Source organism: Zootermopsis nevadensis, unplaced genomic scaffold, assembly GCF_977971745.1.
Source record: "Zootermopsis nevadensis isolate Lab colony 2312 unplaced genomic scaffold, Znev_1.0 Znev_ptg000037l, whole genome shotgun sequence".
Taxonomy (NCBI): Eukaryota; Metazoa; Arthropoda; class Insecta; order Blattodea; family Termopsidae; genus Zootermopsis; species Zootermopsis nevadensis.
The window spans coordinates 8,320,461-8,346,134 of NW_028259169.1; the positions used below are offsets into that span (position 1 = coordinate 8,320,461).

The 25,674-nt window shown below is 39.7% G+C and overlaps 1 protein-coding gene and 1 long non-coding RNA gene across 9 annotated transcripts in view; one reads left to right on the forward strand and one right to left on the reverse strand.

Annotated features, from left to right (window-relative positions):
- LOC147871877 (kelch-like protein 10) overlaps positions 1 to 25,674 on the forward strand; it is a 123,019-nt gene that overhangs the window by 88,563 nt on the left and 8,782 nt on the right. The window contains exons 1-7 of one of the 8 annotated variants that reach the window (XM_087359863.1): positions 9,908 to 10,071; positions 17,233 to 17,408; positions 18,635 to 18,886; positions 20,626 to 20,905; positions 23,205 to 23,441; positions 24,245 to 24,414; positions 24,825 to 24,985. In XM_087359863.1, coding sequence (XP_087215989.1) covers positions 10,045 to 10,071; positions 17,233 to 17,408; positions 18,635 to 18,886; positions 20,626 to 20,905; positions 23,205 to 23,441; positions 24,245 to 24,414; positions 24,825 to 24,985 — 1,303 coding nt within the window. In that variant the 5' untranslated portion in view covers positions 9,908 to 10,044. Of the gene's footprint in view, positions 1 to 9,513; positions 10,072 to 12,352; positions 12,581 to 14,586; positions 15,066 to 17,232; positions 17,409 to 18,634; positions 18,887 to 20,625; positions 20,906 to 23,204; positions 23,442 to 24,244; positions 24,415 to 24,824; positions 24,986 to 25,674 lie in introns of those variants that run through there. The other 7 variants (XM_087359865.1, XM_087359864.1, XM_087359867.1 and 4 more) reach the window with 7 other exon arrangements.
- LOC147871879 (uncharacterized) lies at positions 9,944 to 11,958 on the reverse strand. The gene is made up of 2 exons (XR_015538189.1): positions 11,794 to 11,958; positions 9,944 to 10,559 (listed from the first exon to the last, which is right to left on the reverse strand). It is a non-coding gene; the product is annotated as an uncharacterized LOC147871879 (long non-coding RNA).

Sequence of the window (25,674 nt, forward strand, 5' to 3'; positions counted from 1 at the left end):
AGTCCCTTGGTATAAGTAGCATTATTAATTGTTACGTCCAATAATCGCGCCAGGTATGGAATCATGGCTTCCCCACCCAATTTTAAAATTTCCCCAGAAACTCTGTCAGGCCCTACTGATTTGCTTTTTCCCATCCCTGCTAGCCTTTTTCTAATGATTTTAGTACTAAAGGCGAAGGGTTCGCCTGAGTTAGCGCATTGTATCTGCGGGATGCTACGCTCGCAGCTAAATACCGAAGAATAATAGAAATTAAGGGAGTTGGCCTTTTCTATCGAGTCAGTAATGAGCCGTCCATTACCATCCTTGATCGCCGGAATATTTTCCCTGTTTCCTTTACGTCGTTTTACATACTTGTAGAAATCAGTCCAGCATTTACCTTCATTTCTTAATATTGTCCGTAAAAATGTTTCCTGCGCATTTTGTTTAGCTAATAGCAACTGCTTTGATAGACGTTTCAGTTCCTCTTGGTGCTGTTGTCCTAATTTTCTGCTGTTATATGCTTTTCTCACCCTTGACTTTAACCGTTTCACCTCCTTATTGTAGTATTCAGGGTCCGAATTTTTTCTCAGTATTTTATGTGGCACAAAACGTTGGATACTCTGGAATATTATATTCTTGAAATTATCCCATATCTCTTCCACGCTACTACCATTTCCAGCCCACAATTTAAACTTTTCCCGAAGAAAGGTTTGTAAACCTAAAACATTTGTTTACGTTTGTTTTTCCATTTTTGGGCGAAGGTGTTGTTTTTCTTAAATATTATTAGATGTACATATCGGCCAAAGATGTAGGAGTGATTGTCCCGATATGTCCAGAAGTACTAGTGTCTTCGAATATGGAAAAACAAACGTAATGAAACATCACCAAAATACTACAGAAATCATAATTGAGTTTTAAGTTCTTAGATATATTTTACACCTGATGATGGTTTTATAAAAACCGAAACATGTTGTGTAAATGTTCCGAAATGTAAATCGATCAATCGATATGGAACATCAATGATATTTTATTATCTTAATTATAAGAAATTTTAAATATTTTAAATATTGTGATAAGACGGATTAAAATAAATAATTGCTTACTCTATATTTCGTGTAGTTGTCGATCGAGTCTCATGGGTTGTGACACTGCATAGTTTCTTGTAGGTTATTACTCACATTTTGAAGGAATGTATTGTCTGCATCTCTAAGGTCAAAGTTACATTTGCTACTAATGACTCCATAAAGTCAAACTATACAAACATTGCCAAAATGTTGGTGATGTTTATACTGATCATTTTCATTTGTAGTTCAGGCAGTTGCTGTTCTAGTTAGTGCTCTTAAATAGTCAGTGTCTGCTTTGTCTTGTGTGCACACACAAGAACAGTATGTAAGCTTTTACATATTCAAGGGGTACCAAGTTCACATCTCAGCCTGGAGACTAGCTGCTCTAACTGAGGTTTTCTGCGCATTTCTGTATTCTCCTGAGAAAAGTAATGGGGCAGAAACTTAAAATGGCCATTTCTATCCAGATTCTTACCAATTAATTGATGAACCATCTACCATTTGATATTGGTGCATAATACTTTTTTTAACTCCAACATTTTGTGTGAGAAAAGGATGGAAGGATCCTGTTCATATGGACCTGTCGTCAGACAGAACACTAATAAAAAAAAATTCTGTTAATGTGACTTGTTCAGCGAACTTGATGGAATGCGGTACCGTGGGGTGCTTAAGGTTGACATGTGTTTGAACAAGATATCACAGCGTTATCCTGGAATGCAGAGATAGTACACATGTGATAATCTTGTAATTTTTAAGCAATTGATGTATCAGAAAAACTATTTCTCTGTGATATTTAACTTGTTACAGCCATAGTATATTATTATAAGTCGAATGCTTTTAGATTGAAAATAAAGGTTAGGTTTAGTCAAATTAAAATATAGTATTGGTATTTTTGGTTGCAGTCTTATTTTTATGCTTCTCATATGCGTGCCTAAATTGTATTGAAATTGGTATTTAATAACCTTCTTGCCAGTCACTTATATTAGTACACACAGAGGGACACTGAGTTCATAAATCTGTGACCCTGATTCATTACTGTAAGGTTTTGATCTCATTCTTTTAATTATTTTTCTCCTTGCTGATGAAAAGGACTCATAAAACTATGGTTCTCAGATTTATAAGAAGATGAGCTAACAAGAAATATACCAGCCAAAATTATTACCACTTTATGTAAAATGATTTATAATGTAGTGAAGTCAATGCTTTTATTATAACAACATATAAGAACAGCAGCTGACATTAGGTGGCTTAAATTAAGGATTGTAGAATGATTGGGAGCCAGGGTAGCTCAGTCAGAATAGTGAGCAGCTACAGACTGGATGATCAGGGTTTGATCCCTGACTGGGGCACAGTTTTCTTTTCTAGCCTCTATGTCCAGACTGTCTCTGGGGCCCACCCAGCGTTTTATTCAGTGGGTATCGTGGTCCTTTCCTAGGGGTAAAGCTCAGCCAGGGCGAGATGCTGACTAGTGCTGATGTTGAGAAAGAATGAGTAGGAGGTTTATTTACTGTAACGTTCTACTTTGTATAGATTCGTTCGGGTCTAGTCTTACTGATGTGTTAGAGTGACTTGGCATGGAGCAAGGCAAGTTCCCAAGGATGCTGGTGTCAGCTTAAACATACTCAGCTGATATGATAAATAATTCGTCCATGAGGCTACAACTTGTTTCATATGACTATCACATTTATTTCTAACACTAAGTTCTACATAAATTTCACATGTAATTTAAAACATTACCTTCTTAATTTAGGCTGATTCACTTTATTCTTAGTATACTTTAATCTCATGTCTACGCGCGTTGAAATAATGTTTTATTTAGTTTATAGTCGATGAATGAGGTTGAAATCTCTTGTAGAAAACTGTTCTTGTTGGTCTTGGACGTTTAGGTAGATACCACCGTTTCGGAGAAACATACAGACTCCTTCTTCAGGCTCTGAAGGGTATAATCTCCTGTGCACATTCTCGTGCCATATATTAATTTACAAATATTGATCTATTTATAATGGTCAACGGTAGGTCACACATCTCGTATTTCAATCGTGTAGACTGGATGATACTTAGTTTGCTGACTGTTGCTTAACACGGCTTAACTTTATTTGCGGGAGACGTAGGTAATAAATCCTCGTGTACTGTTGTTTAGGGTATCCATGACATTAAATATAACGTGTCTGCCATCTTTGTTCTGCCTTTCTTCCTTGAACTTGTTTCTACAAGTAGATAAGCGACTTAGCTCTTGAGAAGACGCACTCGTAGCGAAATGGAATCTGCAGCTTTAAGTACGTAAGTGGAGTTGAATTTGCCACTAACCTACACTTTTCAGCGTGCGAAAAGGACGTGTAACTGACACATTTTTAACTTTTATACCTGACGTACAGGAAAAGTTAAGAGGTTTTGCTTAACCTCATAAAATAGTATTTTTACATTAATAAGTCAATCTTCGTGGGGCAGAGTTCTTTTTAACAACCTAATAGTCACTCAGCTAGTCAGGAAATTCTCCGGCGTTTATTGAAACTGAATACCACCGTTTTTACAAGACCTCGCCACCGGTCCCTATCTTGTGCCACATGGAACCAGTCCACACCTTTACAACCAATTTTTCTAAGAATTAATTTTAATAGTATCTTCCAACGACTCCAAGGTTTTGTTATTATGGACATTTGAACGTAATAAACCTTGAATTTATATTTTTAGGTAAGATATTGTGTTGATAAAAATTTTCTTAAAATCCCGTTGTTTAGTTCAGAAATTTCTGGGAGACTGAGGAACAGAAGTACGGTCTTTGTGATGCCTCGAGCCTCTTTCCTCATTAAAACAGGAGTGTAGTCTCAAAGAAATGTGCAATGATAGTTATTACGTAGGCTTCTATACGACCGCAACTTGCATGACTCTCAATCTCCATGAAGTGTCCTTCTGTGTGACAGTACACCTCGTCACACAGAAGATAACTTTGCGTTGAATATCACATATCATCGTGCGTTTTCTATAAGATTATAGAAATAAGCTTCATCCTAGGAGCTTATCTACTGCAAGAAAATTGTTTGTTTCACAGAAATCGATTCCGTGCTTAGCTTTCAGTAACAACTGTATATTCGGCAAGTTATGCCTATAAGGAAGATGCTTTTGAAGCTCATAATAGAAGAAGAGAACAATATTGGAATTTGGAAGCTTTTTTGCGTTGTATCTTGAGCTGTATCGAGTCTCTTAGAGCGGAATCTGTTCCCATAGCTCGGCACTCTTGTGAATTCAACATTCCGTTTCCATCGGAAAAAAATTACAGAAGTTCGAATGAAAGAAACAGAACACAGGAGATATAAAAATAGTAAAGACAAAGAGATTTGTCGCTACTGCCTTGCATGCTCTACGTTACTCGACGCTCTTCTTATGGAGAAAGAAGATTAAATTCAAGATCTGGGAGACGACGTTGTTTGAAGTAGTAGCTACTTCTTGCTTACTATGTTTGTCACAGGATCCTTCATTGCGTCAGTAAATTCAGAGAGAGTTCAAAAGTGTTGTTCTCTCAGAGCATACTCCCGACTGGACTGCCTGTGTATAGCTGGTAACATAACTGCTAACCTGAATAGAGAACATGGAGCTAGTGATTTCCGGAAGAGAAAACACGTCTTTTTGACGTAAATACGTCTATAAGGAAGGGTCATTCGGCAAGAAAGAGAAAGGAAAATGTGTAAGATGGTTACCTAGGAAACATCATCTGTTTATAGAATGTCCCCAAAAAACTTTATACACAATGCTCATGTATGTGACGGTTGTGCGTATAAATTGTTTTATTACGCACTGCACGCACTTAGTCGCAGATTTTGATTCCTACCGATAATGAAAAAAACAATACACTGTACAGAGGCGCATGTGATAGTTTAATTGTACACTTGACTTGTTATACGCGATTTTCCTTCCGCGTTTTCACATGTGCGCGGATTCATTTCAGTATTATCATGGCGACCAACAATGTCCTACATAACAGCCACATCTTAAAGCCTGTAACCCGCATGAAAACTTCTCCAGGCATATCAGGGAATGTGATTCAGGTGACAAGGTTAGCTTCGAAGAATTCTGGCGTAAGTTTTAACATCGAAATGTCGATTGTTATACTTTTCCCATTTTAGGCGTTTTCAGTATACAGAACGATTTGCAAGAACGCAAATCTACTGAAACTTATTTGCGTTAAATGTATTATAGCTAAAGCGTTTTAAAAACTTTTGAAATAAAGTTGAACATCTTAACTACTTACATCGTACTTAAGAGGCATTATAGGTGTCACAAAAAGATATATACTTAGGCCTAATATCTCGTATAATAATAATTATATAAATAAATAAACCCTTCTGGGAACTTTGTATATACAACATACGTTCTGATAACACACGCAAAATCAGTTGATGAGGATGTGATAAATAAAGATTTTAACTTCTTTTTGTGTTTGTTCGCGATGGATGGAATCTAAATTCGCCACGAGTTATTCTGTTAAAGACACAACACAGTTACACATTTTTCAGCTAGTTTTTGCAGACACAGGAAAGGTGTATGAGGTTATGTTTTGAGGAAAGATAAGAATTGTTTGAAAAGAATTTTATTGTGTGTGGTAGCATCTGATTATTTCATATTCCGAATTGCCTGCAAAAACTGCTTTATCGCAACTAATTTTCAACTTTGTTGCACACAAATAGGAATAGTAAAAACAGGGTTTGAAATTGGATACATCTCATCTTTTCTGTTATATAATTTATTGGTTGAACTCAAAGACGAAATTATATCGAAAACCATTAAATAATTTTGTAGATGAAGTATACGTACAGACAGACAGACAAAAAGGTATATGGCCCCTGATTGTGCGTTCATAAAGGAAATATAACGGATATTTCTGAGAAAAATAAATTGTTCTGTGTGCTTAATTAAGCACTGAAATTTATAATGTTTTGAGAAAAAATAAGAATTGGTTGAAAAGGCATTTTTAAATGTGATGGAGTCTAATTGATTTTCTGTTCAGAACAGTTTGAACAAGAAACTACTCTGTCGACTTTGATTTTCAGTTTGCCTTAGAATACGCCATTAGAAATTCAGAAGCACTTCGAGTGCTCGAATCAAACATTCCATGCAATTTCATTGACTCTACCGATACTCTTTTTTAAAACGTTTGTTGAGTGACGCTGTCAGTAGCTCAGATTATAGAACTTAATGATTACGGAACTGAAAACGACGTGGAAGGAAGCGGCCGTGGAACAATTTAAGGCCTCTGACTAGCATTGGACTGAGGTGACTGAGAAAAATTCCGATAACTCGAGGTTAGTATAGTCTGGGCCGGGATTTGCACAAGAAAGGTTTTGAATACGAAGCAGGAGTGCCATTACAACTCATTTTTCCATCGACATGTTTTTTTTAACATTTGAAGTGGCGCTGTATCGAACATGATTATATTGCTTAACGGTACATCTGTGTCATCACGTATGTTAGCGGATGGCGGCAGATGAAAATTTTACTAATCCTTGTTTCATTCGTCATTATTAAACATTCTTTCAAAAGGCAAACGCCTGTTTGAGGTTATAACGTTTACAAACCGATACTCGTCTGAATAACGTTTGATATAGTTCAACCCCCACCCGAAATAAAAAAGACAGCAGTACTTCACGTTGAGTGACTTAATGCCGTATATAGAAGAAATCGCATTTATTTTCAGAATCTTAGGAAATTTTTAATTGTAGTGGTTATTTTATCCCCTGATGGTGAAGGCAGCAAGGTCTTCTGAAACGTCGGTAAACGTATACCAGACTACACGGCGCAACAACCCAGAAGACAGAAATCCTCATACTCGCCGTCATTAGAACATCAAATTCTAATTTGTTAGACGTTTGTGGTGTCGGAAATTCTGTGTTTTCGTTACATCTAGAACGATTACCTTCCGTAATCCTGAAGGCCTGTTTCCGTAGACTAATTTGTTCGTAAGCTTCACTGAATTAAAATAGTGACGTATTTTCAGCCTTTCACATGGAGAGTCTGACTGCGTTCCACACTTTCGTTGAATGTAAATAGGGGATAAGAGAAAATGTCTAAATACATTTTGTACTCTCTGAAGCCATTACATTCATGCAGATAAAAATATTAATTGAAATCAAAAACCGAGCAGCCAACATCGGAAGCACTCTGCAGACTTCGCCGTTATTGTGAACGAATTGATGTCTCCTATTACGAGACTTAGAAATTAAAAGTAAAATTTTGTCGCACAGAAACAGCGGAGTGATATTTTGTCCAGGAAGTCGCAGGAAGTTTCGCTGCCACACTGCAGAACCAGAAGTGAAACGGAATTTTTCAATCGACCGGGTTCCTTTGGTACAGAAAGAATCCGGAAGACGTTCTGTGTAGCGGCAACTACGTAGGGATGTCATCGCGTTCCTCCCCTGTCTCTCCCGTCTTCGGGACGAGTTTGCAAAGTATTTTTTCACGAGGTTCTCTTCGCCGTAGTTAGTAAAACGTCAACACGGTCTGCGTCCTAGTGTCTTCTACTTTGCTGAACCAACAAATCTGCATATCCTTACACGACAGCCGTCCTCACCAGATCGTCTCACACTATGGACAGAACTTGAAAAGAACATTATTTCCCTCCTCTTCAAGTTCATCTCAAGCTCGGCTTTACAGAAGTATGCAGTTGAGTAAACGTCGTTAAATGAGGAAATCATGGAAGTAAATTACCCTTTCAGGCCTAAGAGAGAGAAAGGGAGAGAGATAGAAAGGATAATAAGAGAGTAGAAGCAGAGGGAAAATTGATGGGGGAGAATGAGCATCTTATAGTTAGAAGATTCCCAGGCAATGCCCGCTCGTCTTTCTGGTCAGGATAGAATCTTCATGAAGACGTTAGTGTGATAAGTAGTGACAGCTTGCTGACAGAGATGGTGGAATTTTTATTTGCCTCTTAATGAATTTTGAAGCTATAATTTGGAAAGTTAAATAAGTAATTTACCGGCCTCCACTGTAATGGCTTAAATTTTGATGAATTTAAATCGGGAGCGCTGCATGAGAAGCATGAAGTGGCAACTTGGAACTTGGGAACCATCGCAGAATTTGCTTAAAGACAGAAGAAATCTAAGAAAACCTCTGTCGACTTGTAGTTTAAATAATATTTAAGAATTCAGTCCGTACCGCGAAGAAAACACAACTCTTCACCATTACAAAAATCGATTAGTTAACGCTGTTTAAGGAAATAATCGCTGTTTACACTCAGAATCGTGAGAAACGTAAAACAAATAGGTTCAAAGGGTTAATAAGATGAAGTGTGTTACAGAATATAAACATGAGAGCCGATGAAATGGATCATGCCCAAAAGACTGTCTTCGTTAAAGTTTCCCTGCGTTTGGAATGTCGATCCTGGCATCGCTTCGACCTATCGATATCGGATGGAGGCGGCAGTCGATACAACTGCTTACTGCAAACAAACGCGCTCTTCCGTAATAGAAATGAAGTGGCTGTTGTGAACGACGTCAGATTCCTCCTGATGGCTCGTCGGACGGCGTCTTGATGCGTCACGAACAATCAGCTGTTTTTACAGCGCGCACAGAATATCTTTAAATGTATGTCAGCAATTTTCTGTGTTTTTCTCAAGACACTGGCAGAAATCGTGAAAGTCTGTTACTTAATTTGCCGAACTATGCACTGTCCAGTACAGGCAGACACAAATCTCGCATCGTTCCATTCTTATTTAATATATAATTTTGAAATGAATAAAGAAATCACGTACTATTAAAACCAACTCCTCATGTGTTTATTTTCGTGTAAGAGCGCCGAAAATACATGACAGATTTCGAAGAGATTCCGTATTACAATCCTACATTACATTCTGCTTTAAGTACACGTTACTTGAATGCGTAATCATTTTGATTAAACTGTGTGTGTGTGTGTGTGTGGCGCGTTTATTGGTCATGAAATTTATTAGTGCTGAAGTCTAATCAACTTTTAATTATATTTCGATATAGTTTTGGTGTAATGTATTTGTTATTCGTATTATTAACCGTTCATGTTAATATATTCTATTGTTTTGATACAGCCTATAAGAAAAGTCGCCGAACATCGTCCGTTCTCCTAGTTCCATGCGCTGTCGTTTTCGTGTTCTATGGTGGTGCACTCTGTTGATTTTAAGTGGTACCTGGTCACGTTGCAAAGCAGTGTAGCTGTCTGCTGTTGCAATAGAACGTGTTGTGAATGCTATTGATTTCTCAAGGCAGGGCTTTTGGGAGGTTATGTCACACACACAGCGTCTGTATTACTATTGTTAAAACCATAAATTGTGCGAAACAGATGCTATGAGATAGAAGGATCAGTAGCAAAAGAAATTTGTATGGTCAAAGAATACGAACCAGTGCAAATAACCGAAGGAATGTCTTTGAACAAATAATTTATGAATTTAGAAGTTGTGTAGAATAACATATTTCAGTTTATGAAGACTTTATAAAATCAAGAGGTTAGGAGACATTTTACATTGTAAATTATATACAGCTCAAATTAAACAGTCTGTGATGTATAAACAAAGTCAACACCGTCCATTTGAAACGTACTTTTCGCTAAAGAGATGCCTCTTGTCCAATGTATTTCATTAAATAAGGTGATGTGTGCGTGTGTTCTAACCTTATTTTGTCCGACCTTCTTTTTCAGTGTGCAAACATTTTTTGTTTATCATAGCCATTGTGTTTCTGGAAGTCAGAACGTCGATACACATCTTTGAGACATGTTGGCTGTACCTTGTTCTTTGCCGACGCACTACGAATCAGTATCTTATATACAGAGTGTTACAAAATTACGCAATGGTAGAAAAACTCAAAACGAAAATGTGAAAGGATGAATTGTGTACAGGGGACCGTCAGATGGGACAAGTGTATGAATCACACTGTGGGAGGACCAAATTTATAGGACGTGATATACAGCTCTTTAATACGAAATTATTCCGTGCGATACAACGGTGGACAGTGGTCGGCGGTCAGCTGCTTCTCTGCACCGTCGTACCATGCCAGGAAGACATCAGCAAGGAGAGGTAAGTAAAATTAACCTTATGTTTCACTAATACTGTGTTATGTTCGCATTTGATCTTTTGTGTTTGAACATGAACGTAATCCGGAAGCATATTTTATGGTGAGTTGAAGGAACATTTACGCGTATTTGATTGTTTTGGCGTAGGTATTACATGGCGTAAGATGTCAAAGCCGGAAACTCCTGGGTTCGTGTCTTGGTGAATATGTTTGGTTTACTGATAATAATATATTTCAAATATAAAGGATTGTGACGATGTGGTTTACACTTAATATTATTCACTATCTGGACTTTTTTCCTTCGTTCTGTCACCAGGCAGTTAGTTTTAGTTAATCGCAGCTGACTTAATAAAGAACTAATATTAATCGGCGATTGCAAATTTTCTTCAAACTTATCAAGTCGGGTAGTGTGAACAGAATGTCTCTCTTGATCCTAACGGTGGGGTAGTTCGATACGCCCCAAGAAAGCGACGTCCCACCGGTATCAGCTGCCCTGCAACACAGAATTATGTAATCGGCCAAGGCTCCATTCAGTTAGTCACATTATTTTTGTGGCGTCGTGTTCTTTGAAACAAAAGACGAATTATTTTGGCCTTACTAGTCACAGAATGTTAAAATGTATGTGTTTTGACTTCCCTCCAATAGCAAAACGTCTATACCAAATATCACGAAAATTCATTCTGCCGTTCATTAACTTTTATACGCGTACAGACGGACAAAGCGAACTCACAAGGCACTCTACAGAGATTCTGAAAAAAATTAAACCCAAAATATTAAAATACGCTGTAAACGTATTGCGTATTTTATGCTACAACGCTGTGTGAACTTGTAGGTAAGAGGAACACACTGTCTTCATCCTCAGTTATATTCTAATGCAATGTCATTAATATTTAAGTGGTGCCTACAGATGTCTGAATAGTCTAAACGTCGTTGTGTTGATGTATTATAAAGTGCAGTTATTTTGACAGACGTGTGTTATCAAGTTGAAATTCTAAATTATAAATTTCCTATTAGGAACGGATTATTTGATTTTTTTCTTAAATAGGGGCGTGTCTCACGAGACAAACTGTATATATGTGAGCAAGGCGCACTTTTGAGACTGATTCTTATTAAATAATAATTCTGCCTTCCAAGGAAAATTAACTAGGGACCATGTGAAGAAACATATATCTCAAACATCGTTGGGCTCATAGATAAATATTAAGCGTCCGCCCCAATTACCCGAAGCTCCACGTAAAGAGTCAAAAAGCTTGTTCTTTAAGATTTGTCCCAAATAAACGGCCGCCCCGATTAACCGACGGCCCAATTAACCGGAATCTGCTGTATTAACGGTAAGACTTTTCAAAGACCACAATAGTCGGGCGAATCCGTTCGTTCCACGTCCGTCAGAAGTTAATGTTAAGGGAGGGGGAGGGGGAGAGTAGCAAATAAAGAAGTATTTACTGTCAGTACTGAAAACATTAACCCCAGCTCACTGTTCTGCTTCGTACGTCGGTAATATCTTTGGTTTGCGTAGTACGTGTGTTGTTTTCCTTCTATCCCCCAACGTACGACGTAGGCGAAACGCACGGTTGGGTACCGACTACTGTACATTTGTTTTTAAATGTGTACTTGTGTCGATGGTAAAACTTGGTGTCCTGAAATATGACTGGAACCGTATTTAAAATTATAATAGTCAATCTTGATTAAAACGGCTTGCGGGCAATTCTCTCTGGCCTCTTACTTACTTAGTTGTCAGAAATGTAGTTCATTCTGTAACATATCTTGTGCTTAATATCTGTTGCACGTTCATTTGAAGTTATCAGCCTTTTAATACGAACCCAGAAAACGTTTTACAAAAACATTAAATACGTGTGGCAAGGCATTACTCAGCGCTCCACTCTAGTTGTGCACATGCGATATCACGGGCAACAATGATCGGACTTACATTGTTGACGAAACAGGACAGCAGTTCTTTATTTCTTGCAACAAATAGATACCACTTCATTTTAAATTAAAGATAAGAATATATTTTTGTTGCTTTCACGTTAGAAACGTAAAATAGATCCATCTTATTATTTTACGTAAATGCGTCTATAGGGAAGGGTCATTCGGCAAAACAGCGTTAGGTAAATGTGTAAGATCCATACCAACAATTTGTAAATATGGACCGACAACAATGGTCAGTTCTTATATGAAATCCTGCGTTCGTAACAATGCTTTACACCTTTACCTAAGAAACTAATTGTTACGTCATCTGTTTACTTGGAATTGTTGTGTTTCATTATCGCCGTCAACAATCCGCTTTCGTTATTACGTAAAGAGCTTTGCTGTGAATCGATTCTACAAGAAGTGCGTCGTAGAGCAGATAATTTTGTGCTGTTAAAAACCTTTTGGAATATCACAAGTTCTTATCTTATATAAGAATTATTAAGAAGTCTGTGCTCCTGCCCTCCACTCTCTCCATTATATTTTTTATTAAATTGATAATTGCTGGTGGACATCGAGGTCTCATACAACTGAACAAAGTTTGAGGTAAGGGATTCCAGTTTATTATTATTGTTATTATTTGCAATTGTATTTGTAATTGTCTGTGGTATCGTGAGGATTGGTGTGTAATCGTTAAACATTCACATGCCAGAAACTCCATATCTCGTTGAATCTAGAGGACTCTACTTCTGTAATGTTGGCTACCGGAGGAATTCTGTAGCCACCTTCGTCCTTAATTGAGGATAGCAGCTGGTTATTTTTATGTTATGATATTGGCAACGCCCGATTGTTTGATTTTATTTGTGCTGTCACGAATACTAAACAATTTGAGGTAGAATTGCATTGAACTGTTTTCTACAGCACGAGTTTGTTGTACTTCAAATACCTTCTGCATTTATGGTAAATATTTCAACTTTACAGCAATACGAAAAAATCTCTTGAATTAATTTCGTAAATCTTTAAATCGGAAGACGGTCTAAGAAATATTTAAGAACTGCAAATAATCACTGCTTGCAGTGCAACCCATAAACACAGAATGCAGCGTTAAGACTTGCTAAAGCTTGCACGGACTACCACTCTGTTCCAAGTGTCGTCAAATCTAAGAAGTCTTCCTTGAGTTCAGTGCGTAACAGGAGCCAAAATCGCTTGTTGCTTTTCAGTTTTAATCGATGATGAACCAACTGACAAGTTTCAAGTCTTCTTATTAACTGCTGGCATCGGAATAAAGGAACGTATATTCTGTTTCTGGGAATTAAAATCGTAGATCCTGCTTTGATCAAAAGCGCCGGAAAAACGTTTTGATAGATCCGAGACATGATTTATTTAGACTAGACACATTTGAAATTTAATTGGGTAACGACTATTTTGATAAAGAAGAACAAAGAAGTTTTACTTGGCGCTAGTAGAAAGTTTGGTATGAGTGAGGTTTTCCGAGCTTTTCCTCAGTTGTAAGGTAAATACAAGGGCACAATTCAAAACGAGGACGGCCCGCCAACCCCAACTCATCGAGGCCTTCAGCTGACGTGAGCGACTTATGTGTTCAAATTCCAGACAACTCTCCAACCAAAATCCTTTCCAAGAAGGACGAGTTGCCCTACGCGATAATTCTCATCAGCAGCAGCAACAGACCGTCAAGGCTTTTGCCACGACCAAACCCTCGTTTAAATTATGAGGCCCTGTTTACCATTTCCAGCAAAGCGTTTCTTACGCAGGAATGGTGTTTTCTTAAGACAGACTCTGGACTGTGACCTTAGATCCTGTAACTTCCTCTCCGAAACGAAAGAATTTTGCCTTGGCGTCGCTCTCTTAACGCAGTTGCGTTCCTGTCAACAGAAACCATTCTTCTTGTCAGGAGTCGAATCTAGTGTCGAGGCCTCCGTTTCCGTAATCTCCTCTTCGAAGCAGAGAAACTCTGATCCTAGCTCCATTGATCTGTCTCGCTTAGATTCGGAGTTAAAGAAACCGCCCTTGAAGGAAATCGAACTCAGGACACTTTGCCCAGAGTTATAAACTTCCTGTGTTCTCACATTTGTCTTGTGGAATAATCGCGCCACGTTTCTTCTTCACGAGCCACAAGCGAACGAGTAATGAAATGTCAAACCTCAATTTCGAGTCTATCCATGGCCGGTAGACTCTGCGGTATTTACTAAGGATGAAATACGACAGTTTCTTACAAATTCATCTTCTGGGTCTCAGACAGTTTTCGGACTTGTGACCTTAGTAAATCGAATCATTTCCCAGGATCAAGAACAGAATTTGCCTTAGCGCCATTCGTCCCTAGTGGTCGCTGTTCGAACAACAGAAAACATCTTTGCCGGGGTTCGAAGGAAGGAAATATTTTCTCTGACCCAGCGCCCGGCCCACTCAAAAATCAATTTTTAAAATTAATCACCTATACTGAAACCGGAAGTTATTTTTAAATAAGGGCAATGAAATTGCAATATTCTCATTATTTTTAAACGTCTTCTCTTCTTATAGGGAAAGAACTTAGAATTAATTATTGAATGTAACCAAATTATAAGTTAGGGTAATTTTGTTCAACTACCAACAATGTGTAAATATGGACCGACAATGGTGAGCCTTTACGTGATCTCCTGCGTGTATAACAATGCAAGAAATATGTTTGGAATTTTTAACCCACACCTGCAACAATGTTGGCTGAGCATCCGCGAGGCTCTTTTCTTGTTTCTTATACATGCATTATAATAGCCTGAATGAACCTTATTGCACTCCATTACTTTACCCAAGAAACTGATTGTTACGTCATCTGTTTACTCGTCATTGTTGTGTTTCATTATCGCCGTCAACAATCGGCTTTCGTCATTGTGGAAAGAGCTGAGCTGTGAATCGCTTTTAGGAGAAGTGCGTCGTAGAGTAGATAAGTTTGTGCTGTTAAAATCCTTTCAGAATATCACAAGTTCTTATCTTATATAAGAATTATTAAGAAGTCTGTGATACTCCATTTTAGTTTTGATTAAATTGATAATTGCCGGTGGACATCGAGGTCTCTTACAATCGGACGAAGTTTGAGGTAAGGAATTTCTATTTATTATTAATTTTCATCACATATAATATTTTCATCTCCATTTGTGAACTCGTGTAAGAGAATTAAACTTTTTTAACTCAGTTTCAAGTAACATTAGATTGACTTCTATTTGTTCACGGCAACATTTATAATAAAAGAAATTCCAGTAGGCAATTAACTTTTTAAAGGTATAAAACGTGTTTAGTAGCCCAGAATCTTAATAAAAATATGTCGATGCTAAGAATTGTGGTTTATATTCTGAACAATAATTCGAACACTTTACAATTCCTGATACATCGACATTATTAAAGCGTTTTAGGGAACTGAGAAGAATTTTTATTTCGGTTTCACAAGCCTAATTATCGACGAATCTTCCTCTCATTATCTCCCTACAACAGCAGATTAAATCCGGGGAATGATTGCTATTGTTGAGTGCAAAGTATTTATAGGTGCAATACGTGGTGTTTCACTTTGAGGGAGGAACTTAGACTGAGGGTCTCTGAGAACAGAGTGTTGAGGAAGATGTTTGGACCCAAAACGAGAGTGGGACAGATAAGAGAGAAAAGTGCTTGACGAGCTCCTCACCCGATGTTGTTGGGGTGAGTTGAGTGTTTACAAGGCCTGAAGGGAGGAGACCTCTGAGAAGACATCGGCGTCAGTAGGAGGATAACATTAAGATGGACCTTAGGGAGATGGGACTCGATGGAGCGAACTGGCTCAGGATAGAACCCGGTGGCGGGATTTTGTGAACACGATGATGAACCTTCTGGTTCAGAAAAGAAAGTGGGCTATTTTCTTTGAAGAGCCGAGTACCAATCGACTTTTCACAGAATATCTTGCTCATTGCAGTGTGTGAGTAGCGTGATGTAGGCATGATCTACGCATGCGTTGGAACAACTTAGAGACTTTTTTACTGTTCCCAACTGTAATTCTCGCGTTCGTTTGATAAATTTAAGTGACGTATTGCGCTCGTGGTTTATATAAATTTGTAACTTAGGCAGGAAAGTCCTTAATCACGTAAGCTCTTAAGCACTTTTAGTTCTACAGAGAGAAGAACTCGAAAATTTTATGCTTATGGAAAGGTGCAGCCTTCTTTTTCCAAAATTTATTTGTTAACTGTCTGGATCTGCATCGAAGGTCATGCAATTTTTATGGCATATTTCAGTCGTAATTTTTTTAAAATCGGTTCACCAGAGTAGAAGCATCTGAGACTTTATAGATTACACTGATATTTTATAAGCAATGTCTACGTAGTTTACATATAAAAAGATTTAAATTATGCGAGTAATGACAAACACTTGGCATGCCTTATTGACTGAATCAGTCACATCTTCGGGGTGATTAAGTCAAGAAGAGTGAGATGGGCGGGGCATGTGGAGTGCATGGATGGGGCGAGAGGTGTGCACCGGGAATTTTTGGAAAGCCTGGGTAGAAGAGGCCGCTGGGGAGATCTAGACGTAGATGAGAGGATAATCTCAGGCGGGATCAATGGGAGATAGGAGTTGAAGGAGACTGGATTTTGTTGGCAGAGGACAGGGTCCTGTGGAGGGGTTTGGTTGGATCGGTGTTGAAACTTCGTGATCCGTAAGCCGTCTAGGTAGGTAGTTAGATTAGTCACATTTACAGCTTAGTCATTTTGTATTGAATCTCAAAAGGCATTCTACAACAAAGATAAAAAAATGAGTCCATGGACCAGAAGCCCTGCTTGAAAATCTAACAGTAGCCAAGGTTATCAAATGTCTCGCCTTTTATGAAACTTTAAGTTTCATGTCCGTGCCTCTAAGCCACATTCACAAACAGATGAAGACAATCACACCTTCATTCTCCACCCTCTAAGATCCATTTTAATATTATCCCAGGAACGCATGGAACTCTCAACTGACCTTTATTTTTTCAGGTCTTCCGATTAAAAAGTTGCACTTCTTGTCTCTTTCATGTGTTCTACATGCCCCGCCCATCTCACCACCCTCGATCTGACAGCCTACAATTTATTAATTAGTGAAGAGATCTATAAATCTCCATATTATGCAATTTTCACCATTCTCTTGTCAGTAACTCTCTCGCAGGACCAGATATTCTTCTCAGTACCGCGTTCCCTCTCAGTCACTCCCAGTTGATCTGCACACGCGTCAGTATGAAGAAAAACCTGTAACAGCGATCGACTGATTTTCAGGAGATGGAGTCAAACCAAAGTAAAGATGGCGTCAGGTGCACGTGCACCAATGCTTTGGTCCGTCTGAATAAACTAAGAGAGAGGAACTTTTTATGTGACGCGGTGTTGAGGTCGGAGGACGGCGGCGTCTTTCGAGTCCACAGAGTGATTCTGTCGATGCGTAGCGAATATTTCAGGTTTGTTTATTCACTGACGTGGTTTACTAACACGTGAATTAAGGACACAAGAGACGTCAATTCGTATGTGAAATGTTTTATCCCCTCTGATGCAGAAACCTGTATTTTTATACGGCTGAATGTCTTTTGTTATTTGTTCGTTGTCATGAAATCTCACGGCATTTCAGACGTACTTACTGCCTTCTTTCCTTCAAGATGGAGGCAGTAAGCACCTCTGAAACGTCCGATAATTTCTATGAGACAACATCCCAGAAGACGTAGGTGTTTTCTTGTACTAATTTTTAAGTGCGGTTGTACCAAGGTGACAGTCAATCGATCTGGAGGGAGAAATAGAATCCATTTCCAAATCGTCTTGGTTTCAATACATAAAGACGACCGACAAAGTCCAGAAGAAAGTTGGTAATGCCCGGAACATTGAGAGCTGCTGTGTGTTGCTCTGTCTGAAATAAACTGTAACAAAGATCTTCGCGAGAAATGTTTCATTGGTAGGAGAAACTCGATCGATAATTTATGAATACATTAATTTGCTTGTTTTAAATAAAATCGCGGTGCATTCTTGAAATGAGAAATGAATTTTAACCACGAGCCATTGAATCTGTCTTCCAAGAGACGTATCTCACGTCTTGGTACAAGCTGTGCCCTCTTTCAGTTTTTAGACTATCAAATCTTTCCGTTTGTCTTGCACTGCAAAACCCTTAATTTGTAATAGGAAATTCTTTGCTGGTTGGTGATCACTTTTTAAAGGCCGCGTAGAAACATCGGCTTTTCTTTTAAGTTGTTTATTGTCGGGGAAATCTTTTGACAGAACAAATAATTTCATATTACGAACCGATCAATCATTGGAATGTACAGCCTGCGATGTGTGTTGAAATATTTGCGTTGGCTTATAATTTCTGTAATAGTTGTTATAACCTCAGATATCTCTTGAAGGAGTCAAGGGTATGTAAGAAACGAGGTGACCATTCTATAGTTCAAATGTTCGCTGCTTGCTTTCCGATTTTTAGGTTAAATTCTTTTAAGCTTTCGCCCGCTTTTGAACCTCTCGCATTTAATCCGGTCCCATTAGTACACATTCTGGGAATTTTTTAATTATTTAGGTAACAAAAATTCATCCACCACATTGACGTAAGGATACTTTTATTTGGCTACGTGAGACATAAAGACTTAAACTTTACGAGCATGACTTGTAATTTTCTGCTCGCCGTTTCTCCAAATCGACGTTCCAGGACCCTCTTCACAACAACACTGCACACCAATGAGGAGACTGACATTCTCCTCCACGGAGTCAGCTCAGACATGATGACCCAGATACTGGATTATGTTTATTTTCGCGAGGTGGACATTCGCTCCGACAACGCGTGTCGGCTGCTCGAGAAGGCAGACTACTTGTGTATACCGGACGTACCTAAACTCTGCTGCGACTTCTTCAAGGACGCGATGGACGCCGGCAACTCTATCGGCATCCTGCAGTTCGCAAGGTAATTTATGTTCATTTGTCATTTGCTGTGACGCCAGCCTTCGTCGCTGGAGCGGATCAACTTTACTCAAGACAGCAGCCGAGTGCAGTGTCGGAGATTAAAACCTCTGACTGAGGACTGGGCAAATTATAAAGCGTTGGCATTTTGTTATTAATGTGCGTGTCATTTAAATTGTCTGATTACCTGCATATGTTTTGATCGTCATTATGACCAGAAGATGACTAATTTCACCATATGGAACGTTAATAGCGATCTATTGCAGGGTCATAATTAAAACTGTCTTCCTCTCGAAGTCCTTATCTTAGTTCTTTCTCTCTATGCAGCATTCCTTGCTTCCTACATAATCCTCCCAACACCAAAATCAATATTCAGACCCACATATTTCTGCATACAGCAAAACCTCTGTCAACCGAGCCTCGATTATCCGATTCCCGCATTAAGTGACCGAATTTCAACCAGATCGGTTGCGATCGATTTCCACCGGCGAGAGTGGTTAAATCGATGTCCACGCGGTACAGTTCATTGATCTAACCTCACCCCAGATTTTGCTGATTATCATGAACACTTCAAGACATTTAGAGAATTTGTTATTATCGGGCAAAGACAAGAAACAGCCCGCTGGTTCCCGTAGAAGATGAACTCCTACTCCTTCTTGTTCAGGACAACATAGCAAGCAAATCAACTGACAACGGCAGAATCACACCAGAAACTTCAGTTCATGCGATGGACAGAATGACTGATAAATTCACTCTTTTAGTACAGGGACTCCCTCGAACGGCGCTCACGAGTGACTTTTGAAGTCGACTGGTGCGTGCGACTCGCCCGCATCATCCGCCGACGAGGAAAATCTGTATTGAGTCTCTACTTATTCGTTCAATTCCATGTCCACGTTCCCCTTTCCCCCGCTCATTCGAGTTATCGGATTATCCGACCCGTGGTTCCCCATATAGTCCGGTTACACGAGGTTTCACTGGATTAACACACACCAAAACGTCGTTTCGCCAAGGTTTGAGCCATGTCTCATGGCTCGAAGTGGCCTATCTCCCCTCTCGACGTTCTTTGGAGTCGCTGGGTACGAGGCCCTGATGAGACAGCAGGGCAGGACAGTTTGTGTTGTGAAGGCAGGTCTGTTTTGGGGGTCTGGTTTGACGTGTCGAGTCGTATACCCAACCGGAGACTGAGCCGTGGGAGGCTTGACCGAATTGTGTCTCTCTGTTCTCTATTTTTCAGTGTTTATATAATTTTTATTAAATATATTTTTGGTTAATCGGGGGTTCTTTCATTTGCTTTTTTCGCTTAACTGCTATTCTTATCTTACGACCGTACCACCTCCCGGCTTCTGGGATTGTTTTAATCTTCTCGGCCGCCAGTAGAGCGCAGGTTAATGCCAGAATTAAAAATTCTACACTTCTCATCTTACTGCCTTCTTCGCTTGCGTAAGCCATGCCCTTGTTTCAACCTATAATCTTATCACGAGGACGAGCGGGCATTGCCTGGGAACTTTCGGGTCCGAAAACTTTCTATTTTGCACCGGTTAAACGAAGCGTCTCTCAGCGCTTCCTCTCCACGTGTCTGCCCTCAGTCTCGGTCATAAGGGCTTCAAACTGTTAAGGTCAAAACTGGAGGCGAAATACTGTGGTCTGCAAATAGTTGGGAATCCAGTTCTTGCTTCAATATTTCAATGTGTCAGAGTCCGAAGGAGATCGATTCTGAGTCGGCTCTTACCCTCGCTGTCGCAGGTCTCACTTCATCGCCGACCTCGAGACTCACGCTCGTCGCTTCGTTCTGCGCCAATTCGTGAAATTGTCTCAGCAGAGCGAAGAACTGCAGGAACTGCCTCCAGAGGAGCTGCAAGCGATAATCGAGGCCGTGGAACTGAACGTCAAGGACGAGAGAGTTGTGTGGGAGTGCATTCTCCGGTGGATCAACCACGACCCGAACAACAGGAAAGGTCACATCGCGGGCCTTTTGAAGGGCGTCAGACTGGGACTACTTGACGAAATGTTTTTCAAGGAGCAGGTCAGTATGACCCTGAAATCGTGGATGTTTATGGGAAGTGAAACCCGCATTTTAAATTCCATATTTACACGTGTTCTTAACTAATTAATGCAAATCGTGAGCCTTTCGCTTAGTCACGTGTAAGCCCGTCTGTCTGTCTGTCCATTGACATTTCCAGCTCGAGAACGTCTAAACGGATGTTCATTAGATTTAATACTGATGAGCTTTAACGGAATCTGTTAACACATTCCGATTCTGTTTAAAATCTTACAATAACAACGTGAAAATTATACAATGATTTTTATCCCTTATTCCGCGCAAAATTTCCTGAGTAAGAAATCCCCAGATTAACTTAGTTATTACAATCTCAGCGTTTATTAAGATCCATTACGCGTTTAAGTTCAACTACAGAATTCCACCGTTAACTGCATTCAAACGTCCCCTCAGCTCGAATAGGAAAATCCCCCAACAGACAAATCACGTCTTCTGGCGCAGCGTTCAACTTAACCAAAGATCCTACTGCCATAAGAAGCGGGTCTTAGCTGCTATAATAATTTCAAGCAGCTCCGACGATGAACACTTAGCACGATAATCTTCAGCTGATTGACCACATAGGGACAATAGATATCCGAAACGTTCAGCAAGTAGGCTTCGTTCTACATCCAAGAGTAAATTACCCGAGGGGCTTCAAACTCATAGCTTGAACATTCTAATATTTCAAACGTAATCTCACGAAGCAGCCATATTCCTTCTTCCATTCCAGCACGTGCTTTTATCCGAGAGAGAAAAAAATTATAGACAGTGTCGGACACTGCCGCAGTTATTTTCGTGAAAACGTCAATCGCGTAAACAAAATTTTTGTTTTGAGTCGTTTAATTCATTTGCAACTTACATTTATTGAATACAGGGTAGTGGTATGAGAATTAGGATATTGTAAATATAATAATTTTCATAAATGATTATTTCTTAATTGGTACATATCCATACTTGGCCCAGGCTCGTCAGATGCCGCCTGAGTTGTCCGAGCGCGCTTCCGTTGCCTATATTCGCGGCAGTACTGCGCGTTGGTTTTGGGTCCGGGCCCGACTTTTTCGGTGTCATTCTCTTTGGAATTTTGTGCTCTACGCATTCGTGCCCGATATTTGTAATTCTCGTTTTACTTTGCCCTCATATATCGCGACATTTTAAGAAAATCGGGAAATATTCAAACTTTTTCAAATTCACAGCCTCGTATCTTTTTGAGTTTTTGAGATACATACTTGGAGGCCAGGATGAGTTGTAAAATATATATCCCTCTTCAAAACAACACTTGGTTCACTCGGATCGGATAATTAGTCTCTTAGATATGATCCCGTTTATGGACAAGTGTCGAATGCGGAAAGTCGAAAATCGTTGGTTCAATTTGCGCGTGCGCAGTTCGCGACGTCCGGCCGCCACGAATGTCGGAGCGGTACTGACACAAACGTGCTTCCTTCCTCTTTAAATCGAGACTAAGATGGCGGCGCTATGTCTATTTTTAGCCGAATTATTGAAGTTTGAAATTACTTCGACAGAAACTGTCGCTGGTTTGGGCGCGATTGCCTCCCCACACCCGGCATCGATTTTAAAGACGTTTTCACGTCAAAAATGTTTCTACCCTAAGTCAAATGCCCTGTGATTTCAGCCACTCACCTCTTACGAATACGTGTGAACAATCTCACGGATTCATGAAAATGTTATCTGCTTCAAATATTTTTACAATTTAGCATTCCTATCTACTAGTTTCGAACACTTAAAGAGAACCACCTGATGATGACCAAATAAGGTCGAAACATGCAATGCCTCATAATAGACATCGAGCCCATAATCACACGCTGTTGTGTTGACGGGCCTTCCACCCAACCATCAACATGTAGCAGGTTGCCTCCCTTGAAACTCGAACCAACTAATTGTCATAATTTTCTTACGTAATTTTAACGATTAATTAAAATTATCGAATCAAAATGAATGTGCATCTCGCACGGGAGAGACGAGAAATAAATTACAATTTTTGAATGTAACTCAAAATGCAACACTTACTGAAGTATTTAAATTTCGGTTGAAACACATTTCAATATTTTTCTCTAAGATCGATTTAACTTTGATTTCGCTTCTCTCCACAATCTGTGCATTTGTTAAGAGCGTCGTTAAATAAACGAAAAAACACATTTTCCTTTATATACCATAATCTATTTCGGTGAGTTCCCAACCAAATTATGTGTGAATTTCTTGTCTCCTCTGCAATGGAACATTCCATTTCTTCCAAAAAAGTTCTTAAGGTCCACATTGAACTGTTCAACAGGTGTCAAAGCACCCTTACGTGACGGAAAATGAGGAGTGCAAACCCGTGATATCCGAGACGCTCACATTCCTGGACGACGTGAAAAGTTTGACGAAGGACGACAAGGAATTCGTGACACCAAGGATTGCCCGCCCGCGAATCCCACAGGACATTCTGTTTGCTATTGGTGGGAGTTGCGACAAAGACCCTACAGATGTGATCGAAGCCTACGACGCACGAGCAGACCGGTGGAGTGTGGTGAGTTGCGTAAAATTTCTACTATTACCGTTGGTTGTTAAATGACGCCTCTGAGACAAACTACTTTTCCTTATTTTTACTAAGTAATTGTTTATTTAATCTTAATCACGAGGACCTCATTGCCTCTTCATTTCGTGTTCGTTAATTTCCATTGCAGTGAACAATTTTTAAGAAAAATTTCATGAATTAAAAAGAATAAATAAATAAATAAATTACTCAAATGCTGAGTCTCATGAACAATGTAAGTTCTAATAGGTTTCAACGAAGAATCTGAAGTTTTCCTTAAATACCGTTTACAATAAGCGTCCTACTTCAACTGTCATGGCAACCTGTCTGCTGATTTTAGTCATCGTTGATCGTCAGTGGATTTCAACGTAAGAAATGAAGCACTGAGCAGTGTCGATGTCGGCCATCTGCGTGGTAACGCCTCGTGAATTAGAAGGCTTTGGGGTGGGGGACGTACTGCCTCCATCTCTGCGTCGATAAAACCCAAAACACCAACATCTGTTTTTGCCATCGCACGAACGTAAAATGTCAGCTGTTGATCAGAAATTAATTCTACGTTTGTCTGTCGAACTTGACGAGAGCTTCACTTCTGGTCTTCCTGTTTCCACCTTTGCTCCTAGTTAATTTCTCGCGGTCTTTGTCGAGTGCCTCCATCCACGGTGTAGCAATTTCGGTCCACTGTTGGGGGTTGCACCTCTGCTCCGGTGGTTGGTCGCTTGGACTCTAATGTAAGGGCATCGCTTCAGTAGACCGAATGACCCAAAGAGACATAAAGCCATGACCTGTCGTTCCTGCAGGTGGAGGGGGTCGACTCGATCGGTCCGCGAAAGCACCATCGCACGGCAGTGGTCGGTTTCGACATTTACGTCATCGGTGGTCACGACGGCGATGAAGTCTTAAGCTCATGTCGTTGCTTCAACGCTGTTACGAAGACATGCCGCGAGGTGGCGCCTATGCATGAACGCAGGTAAGATGCAGCTTGGTAACTAAGGAACTCCTAGGAACAGAGTCCTTCTTAAAAATCAGATAGTCGCTCTCTTAGTCAAGATATAAAGGAGGGCAGGGGCTGTAAATTTGAACCACACACACACAGACTGTTTGCCCTGCTGTCCCATCAGGGCCTCGAAAGCCGGCGGTTCCAAAGAACTTCGAGAGGGGAGATAGGTCACTTCGAGCCATGAGGCATGGCTCATCGTGCAGAGTGCGAATAGGTCGGAGGACTTTTACGACAATTTTGTTTTTAAGAATGCGATTTGCTTGTTAATTCAATTGAATTATGATTTAACAATGACGAGCGAACAATTGCTTTCTGCGAGAGGAAATGCATCTCAATGAGTAATAAATGAGCAGAGCAGAACGTGACTTTTTTCGTTTCAGATTCAGTTTAAGTGTGGCTATTCTGCGAGGTTCAGTGTACGCCATGGGCGGTTGTCGTTGTGACAGAACGGCAGAAAGTTATGACCCCAAGACGAACAAGTGGTCGTGGATCGCTCCCATGAACACAGAGCGATCCGATGGAAGTGCGGCTGCACTGAATGGTACGTAAATCCTATGAAACAGAAATTTGTGAATTAGTGCAGAAGGCGAGGCGTCTGTCTGTCTGTCCGCGTGTAAAAACTAAGAACGGTTGAAGGAATCGCAGGATTTGAGGTTATCATGGTGTCTAATACGAAGCTGGCTGTCGTTTGGCTTCTGCCGACGTTTCAGACGAACTTTACGCCTTCATCATCAAGGCGTTCCTCCTTGCTCTTGAACTTAGTTTCCCTCATTCCCTCGTCCCGTATTCTTTATTATCTCTTTCTTTTATCCGTGCTACGGTCTTCGTTATTTCACAGACTGCAACGGCTTGAAGTTGATGGATTCTTCTGCTCTCGTAAGCTGTCCCTGTATATCGCCTTCTGCCTTTGTAGTTTAAACTAGGAGTAAATGCAAACATCCATGAAACTATCAAACTGGCTCTCAAATAATACGGATTTAATATGTGTTTGAGACAGTTAATAATCTCATGTAAACAGCACATTGTATTATAAATGTAGAGCACCTTTTAGCAGCTCGTACCGTACATCTCTGATACCAAATTTAATAAAACTCGTTTCACAGAAGACGTAACTTACCATCATTTCCGTTATTCATTAATTTAAGCATTTTAAGCTGTTTATGTTAAATTTTATCAGTTACTCTCGTTTCCTTTGACACGCCGATGGTCTGCATTTGAAACAAAGAAACA